This window comes from Miniopterus schreibersii, assembly GCF_964146895.1.
Source record: "Miniopterus schreibersii genome assembly, chromosome: 10".
NCBI classification, from domain to species: Eukaryota; Metazoa; Chordata; class Mammalia; order Chiroptera; family Miniopteridae; genus Miniopterus; species Miniopterus schreibersii.
Window position 1 is genome coordinate 65847244 of NC_138110.1, and position 19256 is coordinate 65866499.

Consider the following 19256-nt stretch of genomic DNA (forward strand, 5'->3'; position numbering starts at 1 on the left):
AGCATTTCAAGGCATTGTCCAGATTCCCACCTGGCTCTGGAATGGCCCTCCACAGTCATCCTAACAAATCCAGCTAGGAGGAATGCTTTGTCTTTCTCCATTTCGACTGGGAGAGCCCCTGAGTTCAATGCCTGACTCTTGTCATTTATTGGCTGTGTGACCTTGTGGCTTTGGGCAAGTAGTTTAACCTCTCTGAGTTTCAGTTTTCTTATCTGTAAAATGACGATAAATAACAGTGCCCACCCCGTGATACTGCTGTGAGGATTAAGTGCGTTAGTACTTGTAAAGAGCTCAGATGAGCTTTGGGCACAAAGTAAAACTGCATAAATACTATTTCCGGCGTCCCCTGCCCCCTTTTCTTCCTGTGTACTCAGGCGGTTTCATCACCCCTGAGATGGTCCCAGCGGGGGCTCTGGCCCTTCCAGCCTGGTTCTTATTTGTTGTACATAAGCAGCTGCCCACACTGAATTCTCGTCACCGGTCAACCATGTGGGATTTTCATCTGACCAAGGGCTTTCTACCCATTTGTTGCCTATTGTTGCAAACATGAGAAAGCAAGAGAGTTACAAGAAACTGTAGGGTCGTATGGAAATGCCTCCAAGCCAAAAAGAGGCTCCCCAAGATGGGACATTTTGAACATCAATAAAAATAACTGCAGTTGATTGCAATGTATCAATTACATTTAAATACATGAATTCATGAGGATACTTTAAAAACTCAATTGATCACCACTGAGGGATGCTAGTGAGCCAAATCTATTTCTATCACTAGTAGACAAGGGGAAAAGAATCCAGCGTTTATCCTGCCTTTTCTAAATAAACTGTGCCATCGGTATTAAATACCAGCTGCATAAAGAGGAACCAACTAGCAAGGCAGGAAGTAATTTTAAAACTGGTAAATAAAGTGAAAGAATTAAGAGTGGGGAAACAGACCTGCCACCTCTGGTCATTTGATTTATGACAAAGGTGATATTGCCGTGGGGAAAGTGTGTTCTTTTCAATAGATGTGCATTAATCGAATATCAATGTGAAAAACCTGCCTCACATCGCACCAAAAAAATCAATTCCGGGTGGATGAATGAAATGAACAAATTTCTAGAAAGACACAGACTACCAAAACTGACCCCAGAAGCAGACGCGCCAGGTAAGAGGCTACTGCAGTAACCCAGGTGGGGGTGCTGATGACAGCTTGGACCAGGGTGGGTGGGAGGCAAAGGGAGAGGCATGGGCCCCTTGGGATGTATTTTGGAGGCAGGAGCAATGGAGCTCGCCGCTGAGTTGGATATGGGGTGGTGAGGGAAAGGGGAGCCCAGAGGAGCCTCAGGTGTGAGCCTGGCCCAGCAGGTGGAGAGGGTGCCATTGTTTCCTCGTAAGACTCTCACGGTTCCTCACCCTGGGCCTCCACCCCCCGTGACAAAACAGCAATGTGTCCTTCACTCCCTGTCAGACCACATCACTGGACGAGGCTGAGGTGGACACTGCTCTTCTTCATTGTCCTGTATGTCAGCTTAGGTGGTGGGGAAAATTGCTTTCAGTTCAGAGATGGCCTCGGCTAAGTACAGCATTGTCCTGCCTAATTACAAAGATGGGGCCACCTAATGCTCCAGCGAGTGCTCAGCCAGATTTTACAACAACCCTGTTATGCTGAGAGGACACCTGAAGTCAGAAAAAGCTGGACTTAAGTCCTAGGTTAGAGTCTCAGCCCTATGTGCCGTGTGACTTTGAGCAAGTTACGTAAGTTCTCTGAGCTTCATCTTACCCATCTGTAAAATAGTATCCACGAAAGGAGAGGGTTGTTTTGAGAATTAAGAAAGTCCGTAGCACAGTGCCTGACATCTGGTCATCACTCAACACATGATGATCATTATTAAGGACTACTTCTGTCACTTACTAGCTTTTGACCTTGGGCTAGAACTCTATCTTGCTGAGCCTCAAATTTTACATTTATAAAGTAACATAACAACAATAACAAAAAACCAAACTTGCCTGCCTGGTTGACCCACATGGAGCTGGGGTGAGGTTTAACTAAGGTGAAAGTGAGAAATGGTTTTTAACCAAACCAATGGGAAGAACCCAATATTTGGTCTTGGAGAGAAAACCAGAAAGATTAAGGAGTCACTCTCTGTGGATTGATTGCAAAAATAGCTCCAATTTTCCCTCTCCTTGTATCCTGGCCCTTGGCTATGCAACTCTGTAGGTCCTCCCATCAAGAGGTGGAGTTTATTTCTCACCTCTTGAAATTGGGCTTGGCCTTGCATTGCAAACGGAGCCTTGAAAAGTGCTTGCGCAACAAGCTTGCCCTTTCGTGGTGCTCTTGGGAACCCTACAACCACCGCTACGTGAATGAGCTCACTGAAGGATTGGCAACACGTGCTCTGAAAAAGGGACCTTTATTGTCCCAGGCAACAGCCAGCCATCTGGAAGACATGCGATGAAGTCGTGGATCACGAGCTGACCACAGTGCACCATGTTGAGCAGCCATCCTACTAGCCCAGCACATCAATCACACACAACATTCCTCCATACCCACAAGTAAAATCTGCTCTCCGGATCAGTGCTTTCCTTAGTGACCAGTCTACAGTTTAAAACTTTATCATTCCTAGTCCATGTGTGTTTGAAAGCCAATAGTACAGTTACAGGGCCAGATAAAGTGCTTGGTGAGTATAGACTGGATGGACAGATGCACAGATGAATGCTGTAGGTCAAGGCAGGATAAAATGCAGGGGCAGGGTGTTTGTCATGAAGAATAGTTGCAACAGAGTTTCTTAACCTCAGCTCTATTGACATTTTGGTCCAGATAATTGTTTTGTGTGTGGTGGGCTGTCCTGTGTATTGTAGAATATTTAGAAGCACCCTTACCCTCTATACACTGGAGACTTGTAAATCACACCACATCACATTAGTGACGACCAATAATGGCTCCATTCACTGTCAGATGTCCCCTGGGGAGCAAAATGGTCCCCCCAAATCCCCACTGAGTTAAGGGAGAAGATTCTGAACAGTTGTAGGGGTTACATCTGGGTAATGGTGAACAGCTGCTCAGAGAGAGAGCTTCATATAAGGACCCACGAGCAGGACCAAAAGATCAGGAACTCTTGCCGATGCTTCTGCAGGCTGAATGCCAGCCAGAGCGATTGAGCCACTGGCTCTAATCAAGCTGGAAGCTCAGACTCAGGGTGGGCTGAGAATGGAACGATCTAGTTTGTGATACGCATCTCCCCTGTCTCCTCTGGGGCCTGCCACCTCCCCTCTTCCTAGGCATTTCCACCAGTCAATAGACAACTGAAGAGACTCTGGGGAGCCGACATGGCTATTTGATTTAAGGGCCTGGGGAAGGGAATTGAAATGATATTTGTGAAAATTTCAGTCTTCTCAGTCCTTTATTCCCATTATGGAAAGGGAAACTAAGAATTAGCTTTATTTCCAGGTACAAGTGACCTGCACCCAAACCTAGAGCAGCTCCTTACCAAATGGCAGCTCATTCCCAACTGTTTAGAAGATGGTAGAATTAGAGCGATGCATGCTTTTCCTCGCACAATGTGGCCGAAATCAGTAACTATTGGACTACTTCATCACAGCCCAGCCACCAATGCATCTCTGAGTAACGCTGTTGTTATAAAGCCTTTTTTCATCAATGACATTTTAATATCCCCTGACACCATCGCAGAGTGAACATGTTCTATAAACAAAAGATAATGCACGCCTCATCTAATAGCTTTTCTCTCCCACTGTTTTTCTAGCCACCCTGATGCAGGAACTCTCACATTTATAATTCTTAGCAAAACAAAGTCTGCTTCCCGACTGTATAAACCACCCCCACATAGGTGTGCGAAATATACTAATGAGAGGCCTGAATGTAAGCATGTTTCCACAGATGTGGAGCATTAGTTGAATTTGTTTTTATTAGTAGTCTCTGGACATTGGGGATTAAAAAACACCCTAGTCAAGGTTTTGTAGCAGGATTGGAATATGAGATTTCCAGGCTAACCAAACATCCTGGCCTTGGGAGAGCTAATGAATAAAGGTGACTGCATTAGTTTGCCATATTAGACTATTAGTTTGCCATAAGAAAGTACAAGAGACTGGGTGGCTTGAACAACAGAAATTTGTTTTCTCTCAGTTCTGAAGGCTAGAAGTTCAAGATCAAAGTGTCAGCAGCGTTGGTTTATTTCGAGGCCTCTCTCCTTGGCCTAGATGGCCATCTTCTCCCCTGGTTTTCACCTGGCCTCCCCTCTGAATGTCTGTGTCTTAATCTTCTCTTATAAGGATACCAGTTATACTGGATTAAACCCCAATGACCTCATTTAACCTTAATTACTTCTTTAGAGACTGTCAAATACAGGCACATTCTGAGGTGTGGGGGTTTAAGGCTTCAACATAGGAATCTGGTGGTGGTTGGCGAGACACAATTCAGCCGGTAACGGTGACTACAGCCAGGCACACCTCCTTTCTCTTCCATCTCACTTCACCAGCTGTGCAGAATGCCAGATGTCCTTTGTCAGCCAGTCACCCCATCTCTAAGCTGCAATGAGTGTTGGTGGCTAATGGCTCAGAGTTGCCCCTGAGTTGCCCCCTTCCATGCAGAATTTTCCTTGCCCAGGAGCTTCCTCTCCTCTGGCAGCCCACAGCTAATGACTGACTGATAAGGGGGTACAAAGGGCCAGCCCCTTGCCTTAAGGTAAGACCTACTATGTGGTGCACTTCAGAGCTCCCTGTTAACCAGGCTGGCGCCAGACTCCAGCTGTAACCACATCTTTGTTCAGCTCCCTCCCCTGCCCGCTCCTGCTTCTCTCACTCCCCTTCCCTGACAGTCACCCACAAAAACACATGTGCATCAAATCCTGTGTCAGCCTCTGCTTTTTTCATTGTTGTTGTTAATTCTCACCTCAGGATATTTTTCTATTGATTTTTAATGAGAGTGGAAGGGAGGGAAGGAGGGAAAGAGAGAGAGAGACATCGAGTGGCTGCCTCTCGTACTCACCCCGACTGGGGTTTGGGGGTGAGGATATTGAGCACCCCATAAAAAATGCACCCGCCGTTGTTTCAGAGGCCTGGTGCTGCAGCAGAGGCGAAAGCCAGAACACTTCCCTCAGGCAGCTCGCTGCATAGGACGTTCTTTAAAAAGATGTCCGACTTTTTTTCTTTTCTTTTTTAATCCTCCCCCGAGGATATGTTTTTATTGATTTGAGAGAGAGGAAGGGAGAGAGAGAGAAAATCTATGTGAGGGAGAAACATCACTTGGTTGCCTCCCATATGTGCCCCAACCGGGGACTGAACCCTCAACCTGGGTATGTGTCCTGACCGGGAATCGAACCCGCAACCCTTTGGCGTATGGGAGGGCACTCCAAGCAACTGAACCGCCTGGCCAGGGCCGCAGAAGGACATTTTTAAAAGGATGAGCAGGAAAATAATTTGACTACGTGAGAGTTCGCTTGTTGTGGGGTGGCAAAGTTTATAAAAGAGCTTCTAACTTAAAGATAAATTACACAGTTTTTTTAAAAACAAGACAAATGTTTCAGATTTGGGAGCCTCTTCTGGAAAGACAAGTGACAATCAATAGAATTGACAAATGATACGAGAGGGCTCAGATTGGCAGAAGGCCAAGAGACAAGCATGGACGGGTCAGTCAACGAGACTCGCTTACCTCACGGGTGGGGAGGGAAGGTGGCACGGTCAAAACTCACTGCCCCTCTGAGACTAGGCGCGTCCACTGAGCCACAAAGAGGCAAAACCTGTTCATCAAATCTTCTCCCAGAGCTGCAGCGTCAGACGGCAACATTAGACTGAGGATTCCCAGATGTCTGGAAGCCTGTCTCTGGCCCCAGACATACAGACATGGTTCTGCAGTAGAGCCAGGAGCACCTCATCGGTCTCAGAGTTTATGACACGCAGTGTTATTTCAGGTCCCTGTACTCAGCCGTGAACACGGCTTTCTGTGTCCCTCACTCTGCCCCCTTAGGCTAGCAGCCTTGTCCAGGCACATTCCTGAACTTAGAGCTGTCCAGCGGCCTTTGGATTAAGAGGGAGCTGAGAGACCTAATAACCAAATGCGATCAGTGTGTGGTCCTTGTGTGGATCTTGGCTCAGATGGACCAACTGCAAAAGACATTTTGGTGACAGCTGGGGAAATCTGAATATGGATTGTGTACTAGGTGATATAAAGGGATTATTATTTATTTTTTTAGGTATAATAATTGTATAATGGTTATGGAGGGAAAGTTCTTATTAGAGATGCATATAGAAGTATATGAGGTAAAATGTCTTTTATTTATTTTATTATAAATACTTTGGCAAAAAATTACATGAAGCAAATCTGATAAAATGTTAAGAATGTTTAAGTCTAGGTAATGGGTAGATGGCAGATCATTGCACCATTTCCCCCTAATTTTCTGTATGTTTCAAATATTCATAATAAAATCTTTTATAATAAATAAAAAACAATAAACTAACAAAAGCTGTATTATCAAAGTGAAAATGATGTTTCAGCATTAAGAAAAAAGCAAATTTTTTGGAATAAAATATATGAAGAAAACATTTTGAAAGTTTCCGTTATTTTATTGATAAAAGAAATACAGGGGATTCCAAGATGGTGGCAGATTAAGTGGAAAGCTACACTGCCACTCTCCTGGGACCAAACTGGAATTACAACTAAAATATAGAAAAACCATCCTGAATAATCAATTGAAGACTAGCTGGAGAGAACCCTTTTAACCAAGGACCTAAAGTGGAGACTGCATAGAGATCAGATGAGTGCGTGAGGGACACCCTTTTCTGCACACACTGGACCATCCCTGCAGCAGAGTTTGCTCAAAGGATTATGTCAGGATCTTGTCTGGAAGCTGAATTCAGAGGTGGGAGCCCAAGGTCAGCATTAAATGAGATTCCTGGAGGCGACCTCTTTCATCCCAGTCTGTGATCTGTGTCACAAAAGGATGCCAATGAAGGCACACAAGGACCATGTGCCTACATGGCCTTTTGTTGCAGGGGCTGGCCTCCCTGCTTCTTGGAGGCAACCCCCCTGCCTACTTCCCTGTTCAGTGATTACTTATCCTCACAAAGCTCCAATGAATCCCCCACCTCTCACCAATTTGTTGTGTCTGAAGAAAGTTTCACATTTTTCCCCCCATACTAATTTATGCCTTGGAAAAACTGTACTGTAGTTGGAGCTCTTTGAACATCTATAAAGGGATAAGTGATTTAAGCATCCCTAGGAGGTGGTATGTGCCTGGTTGGTGGACCTCAGGAGAGAGGCTGGCCCAGTGACCAGGAGGCATTTGGCTCTTGCGGTGCATGAAGAATGACCTCTTTGGGGTCAGCAGTAGTACTGCGTGTGAAGAATGCATCCTCTGTCTTCTGTGGCCCCGGACTTGTCTTTGAATGTGAGCAAACCCCTCTCCCACCACCTGCTTTTCCTGGGGCAGGGTTGCCTCTCATCACAATATGCCATCCCACATGGCTCCAGCGTCACTTTCAAACAGTTCCCTGTACGTTCAAATCAAATGTGTTTAGACCACCGCCATGGGGGCGGTTCTCTCATTAGGGGAAAAGGCAGGAACACTGGATTGGTCCTGGTATAATTCTCTCTCGTTTCTCTAGAATCCTGGAGTCTGGGTTATGAAGTCCCTTGGGTGGGATGCACCCTTTGCTTGCCAGAGGGAGGAAAGCTATCTTTTGTGCAGCTTAAGATTCTCCCATGAGGTAAGAAACCAGCTTAAATGGCCCTTTAAGCATTCGTAGAGAGAGACCTCTCCTTTGGACTCAAAGGAAGGCAGTAACTGAGTTCATTTTACTGAACCAGAGTAAGATCTTGCAGCAGTGTTATGGCTCTAGCAAATATTAGCTGTGCATCATTAAGTAAGCCATTCCCTCATTTGGAATTCCTATCTTCTCACCTAAGAAAGGAGTAAGTTATGTGCCCTTAAAAGGTCTTTTCCTGTTCTGGTGTCCTATTGGGGTGTGTGTGTGTGTGTGTGTGTGTGTGTGTGTGTGTGTCTTCTTGAGCCCAGTGTGTGTGTGTGTGTGTGTGTGTGTGTGTTCTTGAGCCCAGTGTGTGTGTGTGTGTGTGTGTGTGTGTGTTCTTGAGCCCTGTGTGTGTGTGTGTGTGTGTGTGTGTGTGTGTGTGTGTGTCTTCTTGAGCCCAGTGGAGAAATAATGGTTAAATTGAAGAGATGTTTCAAAGCTATCATTTTCCCCTAGAACTCACTTTAAGTTTTCTAATCACCTCCCATAAGTCACATTCTTCCTTGTGAGTCTGAAATTGATTTTTTAGCCTGAAGGGCTTAGAGCCATCTTTTGATTTCTTCCACTTGAGAATCAACTTATTTTAGATGTTGGAGACTGAAAGGAAAATCTCTGATAGCTTCATCACAAATCCATCTTTTCTTTTATTCTCAGAAAATGGATCCTTTTCCCAAATGAGGTTGAATTTTCAATATATAATAATATGTATGTGTTTATATATCTTGGCATATTAAAAGTATCTTGGGCTTTCCATTAATTAGTCTTGAGAAGAAAAGGTTAAACACAAGTACAATTAATTTATTACCTTAACGCCAGTTAGATGAACAGTTTCCATGCAAACAGTTTTCATTAAACAAACAAGATAATTTTAAAATGAAGGGACAGTAGTGGTTCTCTGCTTATTTGCATGCATGACTACACTCCTAGGCTATAAGCTTGAAGAATGTAACCAAGATGAGGCTGCTGCTGGCATGAGCTACCACTGTTCTAAAAACACCTTCAAGAAGTTTCTTTTCTTTTTCAGTGTTGAATTGTTTAGATGGCTATTACTTCACTTATATCTAAATATCTGACATGTATTAAAGATTAGTGGGGAAAATGCTCAAACACTGTGGTGAAGATTCCATATGTTAATTATTTCATTTGATGTTAATTATTTCATATGCACTCGTATTCACTGGAAAATCACAAATACATATTGATATTTACAAAATTCTTTCAGTTACATTTAAATGAAGAGAAGATGGTACATTTTGGGACCAAAAGGAAAAGGGATGAATTCTGTAAACAGACACAACTGGTACACAGTCTACTCTTAAAGGATCTTATTAGAAGAAGAGTCAGGTAGGGGGTAATAAATACAAATATAGTTATTATATTTTTTAAAATGCAGATAAACCCAAATAGTTATTTGCTTGGCTTTAGAATGCAGTGTGTAATTTTGTGAAAGCAGAATTTACAAATCATTTGGTTTTGGCTAAAATTGAAATGAGTTTCCATTTTCTGAGGGTACAGTGATTGGACTTGCAGGTGTCTGCTGGGTGGTGATTAAATGTTGATGTAAACTTCACTGTTTAGTGAACAAACAAAAAATAATTTTAAAAGATACAGAAACAACTAAATAACCCTTTCTCTATAGAAAAATAGGAGTTTTCCAAATGTGAGTGGGCCAGTCCCAAGTCAGATACCATTTGTATAGTTTCTGCTTCAAAATGAATCAGGAAGAAATTAAGACAAGTACACACAATCACCACAGATGTATAATAATACAACCAATTATGCACCCTTGGGGTGTGCAACATGCAGGAAAGGTTTTCGATACTTCTAGGACCATAGGATGCTGAAAGCCTGGATGTTGCTGAGACTCTAAAGTGGAATCTTTCAGATTATAACCCAGGGCAAGGATTCCTTTTTTGCCCTACTGTAGATGGGTTACATTGTGAAGAGTTCAGGGCACTCTGGTCCCAACAGGAATGAAAAAGTGGGAGTGTTTTTCCATAATAATCCACAGTGGATGGGGTTTCCCTTGCCCAGACACACCATTCAATATACTCATCTGTTCTTATCACTCATATAGTTGAAAAGCACTTTCCAAGTAGAGTTCATTTTGTCAAAGAGGATCTGTTCTAGAAAAGCGGTCCAGGCCACACAGGTTATGTTCATTGCCAGTGGCAAGTTCCACCCATTTCTGCCCCCTTCCTCCCTGACTAGAGCCCTGAAATACTAAGGTACCAGGAACTGGATGCGGTCCTTGTTTCAGGATTATCTGTCTTCACACAAAAGAATGACGACCTTTCACGCATCAGTGGAAAACACTTTTTGGTTCTTTCCTCTGAAATTACACCCATGTAGATAACCAATGGGCCGGCTATGAGACAAATTCTTTTCTGGAAGCCAGGGTCCTAGAGAACGCCCCGGGGAGGTGGTGCGAGCCGAGTGGGAAAGCTCAGTGTGATGGCACGAACTCTCTTCCGATGAGGCTGTCGGCCCCACGCTCTGACAAACTTATTTTTACATCTCCATCGAGTCTAAGTGCCTTATTTTAGTGACGTTCCTGCGCGGACGCGATACAGAATGAGGGAAGATGGAGAGGAGTGAGTCCAGGTGGCCATTTGTAGTCTCTACCTGGGCATCTCTGTATCGATACAGCTTGGTAATTCCGGTAGCTTCTGCCATTTTGTTTTGCTTTTTAAATATATATATATATATATTTTGCACACAGTAGGTGATCTATAAACGCCAGCTCCTGTTGCCCTTGTCTAATGGCATGGGTGTGGCGAGCACACCGATGTCCCGCCCACGTCGGGGCCGCCCTGCCCCGTCTTACTGGTGCGGTTGTGCACCCAGCGGGCGCCGAGCGGAGACCAGGGCCGCTCGGCGGCCGCGGCCCGGGCGTGTGCACGTTACGACCGGGCAGCATCCAGCGACTGGAGGGCAGGGAGGCTTGAGCACAGCTGCCCTGCCCGCGCAGCCGGTGAACCTGGCAATCGGTGAACTGTGCTCTAAGTCCTGGCTTTGGGGTTTCAACCGCGAAACGCCAGAGGGGTCACTTCATCCTGACACTGTCCACCTCCTCCGTGGCCTGCAGGCCGCTGGTTCTGAGGTCGAGCTCGGCGCTGGACTTGCTCCCGAGGGGAGAGGGGCGCCAGCGGAGCCGCATCGCCTTCCTGAAGTACTTCCGGGTGCCGTCCTTGACGGCCACGAAGCACACGGTGTTGACCACGCTGTTGCTCATGGCGATGCACTCCACGACGTAGAAGGCCGTGAGGTAGTGCTTCTCCCGGACGAACAGCGAGGGGAAGAAGTCGCGCACGATGGCGAAGCCGTAGAAGGGCGCCCAGCACAGCACGTAGGCGGACAGGACGCACAGGAGCACCAGCACCGTCTTCCGGCGGCAGCGCAGCCGCTTCCGGATCTGCTCCGTCTGGAAACCCGGGACGGCCTTGAACCAGAGTTCCCGCGAGATGCGGGCGTAGCACAGCGTCATGGCGACCACGGGGCCCACGAACTCCACGCCGAAGATGAAGAGGAAGTAGGACTTGTAGTAGAGCTGCTGGTCCACCGGCCAGACCTGGCCGCAGAAGGTCTTTTCCCGGCTTTTGACGATAAAGAGGGCCGTTTCCGTTGCGAAGTAGGCCGACGGGATGGCGATGAGAACGGACACGGCCCAGACCGAGGCGATGAGGAAGGAGGCCGTCTGGTAATTCATCCGGGGTTTCAGCGGGTGGACGATGGCGAGGTACCTGTGGGCGAGGGGAGCGACCCGTGATCGTGTGCCCTGAGAACACTGTTAGCTTCTGACTAACCCCAGACACACACAAAAGCAGGCAAAGTGTTGCGTAAGTCCCCGAGCACCTATGCATCCAGCTTCCACAAGCTTTGTCTTATTTTAGCAACGTCGTTTGGCATTTGGAGGAGTGGAGTGGCTTAGAGGAAACGGCGTAGGACTCGGGCCAAACGGACGGAGGAAATCCCAGCTTTTCCCCTGGTTGGCTTCCGGGTCTGGAGTGAATCCCTCAGTCTCTCTGAGATATGTTTCCTCAACTGCAGCAGGGGATAAAAAGGACACCTACCTGGCAGGGCTGCGGGGAACATTAAATAAATTAATGTTTGTAAAATGCTTGGCATGTAGTCGGTGTTCAAGAAGTACATGTGGCCTATTATTATCATAAGTCCTAGGAATACCACCTTGGCTTTCAAATCTTGCCATTTTGCCCAAGAACGTAATACTTTGAAAACTTTTCATTACAAATATCTCATGGTTTAGAGAGGTGGGGGCCGTTCGCAAGGCAGTGGACTAGGGCTTTCTCTCTCCTCCCATCCTGGTACCATCCTGCATTACAGAGCAGAAGAGAAGGGGTGGGCTTGGGATGGAATCTAAGGAATCTAATGAGAAGTAAACGATTTGCCCAAGCTCACTTGGTGCGGGGACCAGAACCCAGGCTCCTGATACAAAGCTTTTACACCCGGCTCCTTGGGCTTTCTCTCAAGCTTAGATGGGGGGGTGAAGTCACCTTGACCCCATAAAACAAGGTATTTGTTACCATCAATTTTCTTGGATGTGTTTCTCGAGGCCAACACTCTCCTTCTAGGATTTCTATGACTTGAAATAGCATCTCTTCCAGGCCCTCTACACATAAGAACAAGGCCCTCTACCTTGTTCTTTCTCAGGCTGTGGTAGCCAGAAATGGCAGTAGGTAGCCCTTCTGATATTTATACGTAGAAGAACAGGCATATTTACCACAGGGTAAACTGAAGTGCACAGGGACACCTCTGCCTCTCTTACCCTGCCTTTGTCAGGGTTTGCAGGTTTATCAAATTCTGAGTATGCAGTGGTCCCCACACCCACAGATAAAAACCCCTTTTTCCAATACCAGTGTCATCACAACAAAAGTGAGTTTGGCAATCCATTTTACTGTTTTGCCTTCTCAGTTGCTTTGAAACGTGAATGAAAAAGAGGGGTGCTATTATTAGGCTCCTGTATTGCAAGTCCTGAAATTCCATGAGCTGCCTTGAAATCTTTGAGCCTCACAGGGCCTCAAAGTTGTAGCCATGAGATTCCTGTTCTTCCCAAATACACCAAAGGCTTCCTGTTCTGCTAGTTCCTCTATCAACTGAACCAGCTGCAACCCTAGTCCTCAACCTAATGGGTTTCACCTCTCTTCCAGTTGGCAAAATTGTTCAAACAAACCAATCACATCCCCCCCCCGTGGGAACCAAGCTTTACCCCAACCCCTTTTCACTATAAAGTTTGCTGCCCACAGCCCCTGTTGGTTCATTTTCATCAGAGTGCAACCCCTGCATGGTGTGCAGTGTCCTCCTTCCCTGGGCTGTGAGTATATGAGACAAATTATACTCATATAATGAGTATATGTGAGTATACTGACATAATAAGAGCTGCTGTCGCTCTCATCTGTCCAGTGTCACTATTGTGTGTTCAATCATTTTGTATTTTTAGAGTAGGAGGTGGTTAGGATAGCACAGCTGGATAGCAACATCTTCATGAAGCATTCCCAGACCGTCTCACTAACATATTGATCACATCTCCCTCCCTCCAAGTTACTCTTACCTATCATTTGATTATTCCAGTTTTTGTGGGAAGAAAAGCTCCCTGAGGTCAAGGAGCATATCTTCTACTGCTTTATGTTTCCATTACAAAGGTTGGGCACATACAGTAGGACCAGCAATCTGTTGTGGGTTTACCAGGTTGTAGCAGATGCTGTTTGTCTCTCTTATATCCCTTTGCTCTTATCACTTCCATGCACACCTGTCCACTTCCACTTGCCAACACCTGCATTTCTCTGTATGAAGGCCGCCTCTGGCTTCCAGAGTCGTCTTGGCTACCTGCATGGCATTGTCAGAGCAGCCCTCACCAATGACTTATGAGAGTTGGTGTATAAATGCTCCAGCTCCCTTCCATCTGCCACTCCTGGGAGAATTTTGAGGTGATCTACACTGGCTCCAAGAGTTCCTCAGCTGGAATAAGCCTCAGGTGCTCACAGTGAAACCTCGTTCAGTAACACAACCTATATTGACTGCCTTCCTTTGCCTACCTCACTCTTTGTCTCCCTACAGGTGCTCCCTGGGTGCTACCTGCACATGAATCCTTGTGTCAGAGTCTATTTCGGGAGTACACCAAACTAAGACACAGGTATAAGGCTCTGTGCTGGGCACTGTGGAGACAGAAAGATAGAAGACATGGTTATTGCACTTAAAATACAACGTTCTTTGCAAAGACATACAGGTATGTATCGCTATACACAGTATGAGATTGCAAAGACAAGTTGGCAACAGATTTTAAAGGCTCTGGAATGCTAGACTGGATTTAGCATGTATTCTGTTAGGCACTGAAACTTTCGGAGGTTTGTAAGCAATGAAATATTTTAGGAAGACTCATCAATGATGATATTCTGATGCTTAATATGGATGAGTATGAATTTCAGGGGATAGTCAGGAGGGGGTGAAGAGACACGTTATGGTGGTCTAGCTGTGACTTGCTAAGAGATGAGGTTGGAGGGACAGTTGCCAAGACTTGGTGTAAGGGTGAACACAAAGGGTGGGTGGGTGGGTGGGGGTGGGGCATGGAAAGGCAAAGAATGGCGGTAATCTTCCCTGCTTGGGAAACTGGGAGAATGGTGGAACTGCTAATGGAGCTGACTGGGCAGAGCTGGTTTGGGGTGAAAAAACCCCCACTTTGTGTTGTAAAAGGATGGTTGCTTCTTAAGAAACTCCTGTTACATAAAAAACAACAGCCCTACATTATAAAGACAAAAAGATTCCAAAGGGACAAAGGGGATCAGGATAATAATAACTCTCACTTAAGTGAATATCAGAATCACTCAGGGAATTAGATAAAAATGTAGATTCATGAGACCTAGCCCCGGAATTCCCATTCAGCAGGGCTGGGGTGGGGCCTAGGAATCTGACTTTGTGACACTGTATTAAACAATAGCCTGGGGAATTTTGCAGTTGGTTGGTGGTTACATTTCATAAACATTGGTTTCAGGGCTGGAGAACCTTAGAGTTGCAATACCAAAATTGTTTTTCATGCTTATAATTGTTTGTTATAAAAAGGAAGATGCCTCTATGTATGTGTATTTTATTATCACAGGTAATAATAAACTGGTTGATAAAAAGGACAGCAAATCTAAATAGCACTGAGAACTAGGGAAAAGTAAAAGGGTTGAAAGGAGACCAAAGGGAAAACAGATGACTAAAAACACATTATCAAGATGAGTCTCAGCACAGCTCTTCGCGTACCAAGAAGATGTGACACCAGTTGCTCCCCTTAAAGAGAATCACTGCTGGCCTGCAACTGTTCACATAAGTAAAACACGTGTCAGGTTTATCATAAGCTGCTATTAGAAATTTTACTTTATAATCTATAACAGAGCAAGGACTTCTAGAACATCTCATGCAGATGTATGCAAATGAGCATATGAATGTATACCAAAAAAGCAAAGAAAGCTTTTCTTTCCTTCTTTTCTGCAAATAAGCTCCATTGTCTGATTTTAAAGTCAGCTGTGCAAGAAAGTAACCAGAAACAAGAATACATCCTGTATGCTTCTATTTTTATGACGTTAAAGAAGAGGGTTGTGTGTATTGGAGGATTGGCAGGTGAGGGGCATCAGGAAGTTTTCTAGGTGATGAAAGTGTCCTATATCCCAGTCTGGGTAGGGGTTACAGAAAAACTGGGTACAGTCTATCTGACTGGAAGCTGCACTGGTTACTCTCACATGGTTTCTTAGTAGTAAGCTGCCTCAACTTTCTACTTTGGCTTTTGTGTTTGATGCCACTCGTGTCATGTAACATGCCTATATCTGAAACAGATGTGGTATCTGGGGGCATGGCCCAGAGCTGGGGGCTCAGGAGCCCCACTCTTGCTTGCATTTGGGAGACTGCAAGCCACAACTGGAGAAACCAGGTCTCCTCTTGCCCGGCGATGGATCAGCGAGCATTCACATGGGAAGCAATGCGAACAGTCAGAGCTGAAGTGAGGGACAAGGGCAGCCTGGCCCAGTCCCAACTTTACCCCTGCCCAACATCCTCACCTGTCGATAGCGATGGCCAGCAGAGCGTTGGTGGAGACGTAGAGCGACACGGTCCGCAGGTAGTTGACAGAGGCACAGAGCGCGTGGCCATGCTCCCAGGAGAGCTGGCGCACCACATAGTAGTCCATCTCGAAGGGGCAGCAGACAATGGCCACCAGGAAGTCAGAGACGGCCAGGTTAGCGATGAGCAGATTGGTGAGGTTGCGCAGCTTCTTATAGCGGACGAGAGCAGCGATAAAGATGAAGTTGCCGACGCCACAGACCAGCATGATGGCAGCCAGGGCCATACCGATGACGATCTGGGCCGCGAAGAAGGTCGGGGTCTTGGTCATATCTTCGTCCTCCCCCAGAGGGAGGTCATAGTCGCTGTAACTGAAGTTGGCGGGGAGGGGGGAGGCATGGTCTGGGAGGGGATGGAAGTTGGGTGCAAAACTCGTGTTTCCATTCGGGGTGGCCATGGTGAGCCTGCAGGTGGAGTGGTGGGCGGGAATCTCAGGGTCTGAGTACTCTGAGCTCGAGGTCCAGATCTGCTCTCACGAGGTCAGGGAGCCGAACATCCGCCCTCATCCTTGGGGAAAGTCCTGCCATCCTGGACCCTGGAAGGAGACACAACCAGTGGACAACATTCAGGAGAACACCTGGTAGCGTTCCCAGAGTCCTCCAGGTATGGGCCAGCTAGACCTGGTGCTACCCATGGACAGAACTACCCAGGGTACAGGGCAGCGGAGACATGAGACCCAGAGACTGGGAAATCCTCCCCTGGCTGTTGGGCTGTCAGGAGGGACAGGGCATAGGATGGACTGGACTCTCCAGAGACACCCAAGAGGAGCCTGTATCTCTTCCTTTTTCACCAGGGCAAGGATCCCGCTGACTGACCAATCACCACTCCTCCCTTCCCCAGCAGCCTTCACGGGGGTCTTCTGGAAGTTTTCCAGGGCTGCTCCAGGCAGCTAGTCCAGGCATCTGTGGCAGTCACAATGTCACGCCATCCGTTAGCCAGGGGCAATGAGCCAAAGGACGGATACATCAGGGTCTTTCCTCTAAAGGAGGGCACTGCACCCTCTGTCCAGGCCAAACCACGGACTTAGAGATGGCCATATCCATCTTCTTGTGGACAGGCTGAGTCACTTGGGGCAGTGATCTATGCGCTCTGTGTGCCAGTCTTCCTGCAAACCAAAATCCTGCTGCCCAGCCCAGGGCCTGGCACATAGTGGGGGCCGGAGAGGAATCTGTTGAATGAATGAATGAGGATCCCAACCAGGATTCCACAGGTGGAGAGGGGGCTGTGGGTGGGAGGACATTCTTCAGCTGCTACCCTACATTCCGAGATCCAGCTTTAGAAAGAAATCCTTTGTCTGCTTTCCCTCCCTCCTCTGTCCCCTTCACTGGGCCCACAGTTCCCCTCCCGGAATCAGCCCTGACTGGGAAGCACCGTGGCCTGTCACCAAGGTGTGTGTCCTCTGAAGGTGGTAGCTGCTTCCAGACTGGGCCTAACTGAGAAGAGCCCCACTAGGGGCGGGCAAGCGTCAGCAAGGAGCCAGGAGGGCTAGAGGACTGGACTTTACATCAAGAGGCTCACGGAGAGGAAATGAAGCCTCTGAAGTACTGAGCCCTCAGGAGATAGGGTACCATTGAGTTCAAGGCCTCTAGGGGTTGGAAGAAGAACCCGGACCCCCAACACCCGGAATGAGGGCCCTAGTCCAGCTGTGAACCACCTGCACCCCTTCCCTTAGCACATCTGGAAACGACTCCACGTGTGGGCCGCGGGATGCTGGTAGCAAGTAGTGGACGAAACTGGACAGGAAGTATGGCCTGGCCCTGTGAGAGGGGTGGAGGGAGGGATAGAACTGCGGGGGGGGGGGGGCACGGAGGGGGCAGGGACACTACCACCTGCGGTGCGCTGGCCTGCTGCGTACCTGAGCTAAAACCTGAGAGGTGAAGTCCAAGCCCCAGGGGCATTTGCAGCCGGGGTGTCCTCCCTCCCGGTCGCCTCTTGGACTTAGGGGAGGCCCAGTGCCCGCAGACAGTGCTCAGCCCCAGACGGACAAGCAAGAGTCACGCCCTCTTGGCTACTAGGCTCCTAGTCCCTCCTGTCCCGGGGCCCCAGAGGAAGGGGCGTGCACCCGGAGCGGGCAGATCCCGGCCCCCTTTCCACGGGATGCACTCCCTGCCCTGACCAACTCGCTGCAGGAGCCCTCTCATCTCCTTCCCCGATTAACCACCCAGCGTGGCCGCGCTGTCCCCAGAGGCGCCGCCCTGACGGAGGCGACAATCAAGACAGAAATTCGGGCTCGAAAGCAAAGCGTGAGGGTGGGGGTAGATAGGTGGGCGGGAATTTCCCCCCAAACGCTTCCCCTGTTCTGCTCTCCTTTCAAGAAGGCTCTGCCCTCCCCACGCCCTTCCCTGCACTTTGGCGCTCGCCCGCTCGCATCCTTCGCCCGCGCCCACACTCCCCAGTCTCAGTTTACCATCCTCTGCCCGGTCTCAGCAGGTCGGTGGGCTGGACCGCTCTCCCCGCACCGACTCCTCTCCTTCGAGCCATCCCGCGTGCATCCCGAGGAGGCGGGAAGCAAAGCAGCCCCAATCCCTCGGAGGAGAAGTGGGCGTCGGCGCCCCAGCCCCGGCGACGCCCCCCACCCCACCAGTGGAGCCTTCGACCGCGCCGCCCTCACCCCTCCTTGTCTCTGCGCCTCGTTCCCGCGCGCTCCTGGCCCTGTCCAGCTCTGGGGACCCGGACTTGCACTTGCAAAGCCGCTTCGTTGGGGGTGTCCCTCTTTCTTAATTGCCCCAGCGCGCTTCCTGGGAGCGTCGTGGTCGCACCCTCGGTCGCGGTCTCGGTCTTCTGCTGGATTGGCGCTCCGCCTCCCAGCTCTTCCAGGCTCAGACCCTGCCCGATGCGCCCCGCCCCGCGCTCAGCTCCGCCCCGGGGTCCCCCGCCCGCGTCCTAGACGTAGAGGGAGAAGGGAGCTGAGCTCCGGCACGTGGTGCGCTCCAGGGAGCCGGGCGCACGGGCTCTGCCGTGTCGGTGGGCATTCCCAGGCCGCGGTGTCCCCCTCGCAGAGGTTTCTGCGCCTTCGCACCCTAGTGTCAATGGGAGCGCAGTAGCGCGGTTTAGCTGATGCGATTTGCAGCAACCTGCAACGCTTTCTGCGCGCCACGTTGGAGCCCTGCGGGAAGTGGCCCGTGCAGGAGCTGAGCGTCTGGTCTTCTGCAGGAGCCCGGTGCCAGAGTCCGCTCCTGCTACACGGTGCCTTCTTCAGGAGGAGTCCGGGGTGCATTTCTTGGTGCCCCAGAGCTGGTGGTGGGGAGACTCCTAAGAGCGCAGAGAGCGAGCTTTATGGGATGGTGGTAGAGGAGGAGGCCCCCTCGGAGGAAGCTGGGGGGCCGAGGGCAGAGTGCCCTGCTCAAAGCTCTGACCCTGAAGTCCTCACCAATGCTTGTGATGCCCACCACTGCCAGATTCCTT

At 48.5% G+C, this 19256-nt stretch overlaps 1 protein-coding gene across 1 annotated transcript; it reads right to left on the bottom strand.

Annotated features, from left to right (window-relative positions):
* Positions 1–8516: 8516 nt before the first annotated feature.
* Positions 8517–18618, bottom strand: PROKR2 (prokineticin receptor 2). The gene is given in 5 exon segments (XM_081149235.1): positions 8517–11482; positions 15791–16259; positions 16262–16285; positions 16288–16386; positions 18463–18618. Coding segments are annotated over 4 exon segments (1281 nt in total). The 5' UTR covers positions 16379–16386; positions 18463–18618; the 3' UTR covers positions 8517–10785.
* Positions 18619–19256: the final 638 nt, after the last annotated feature.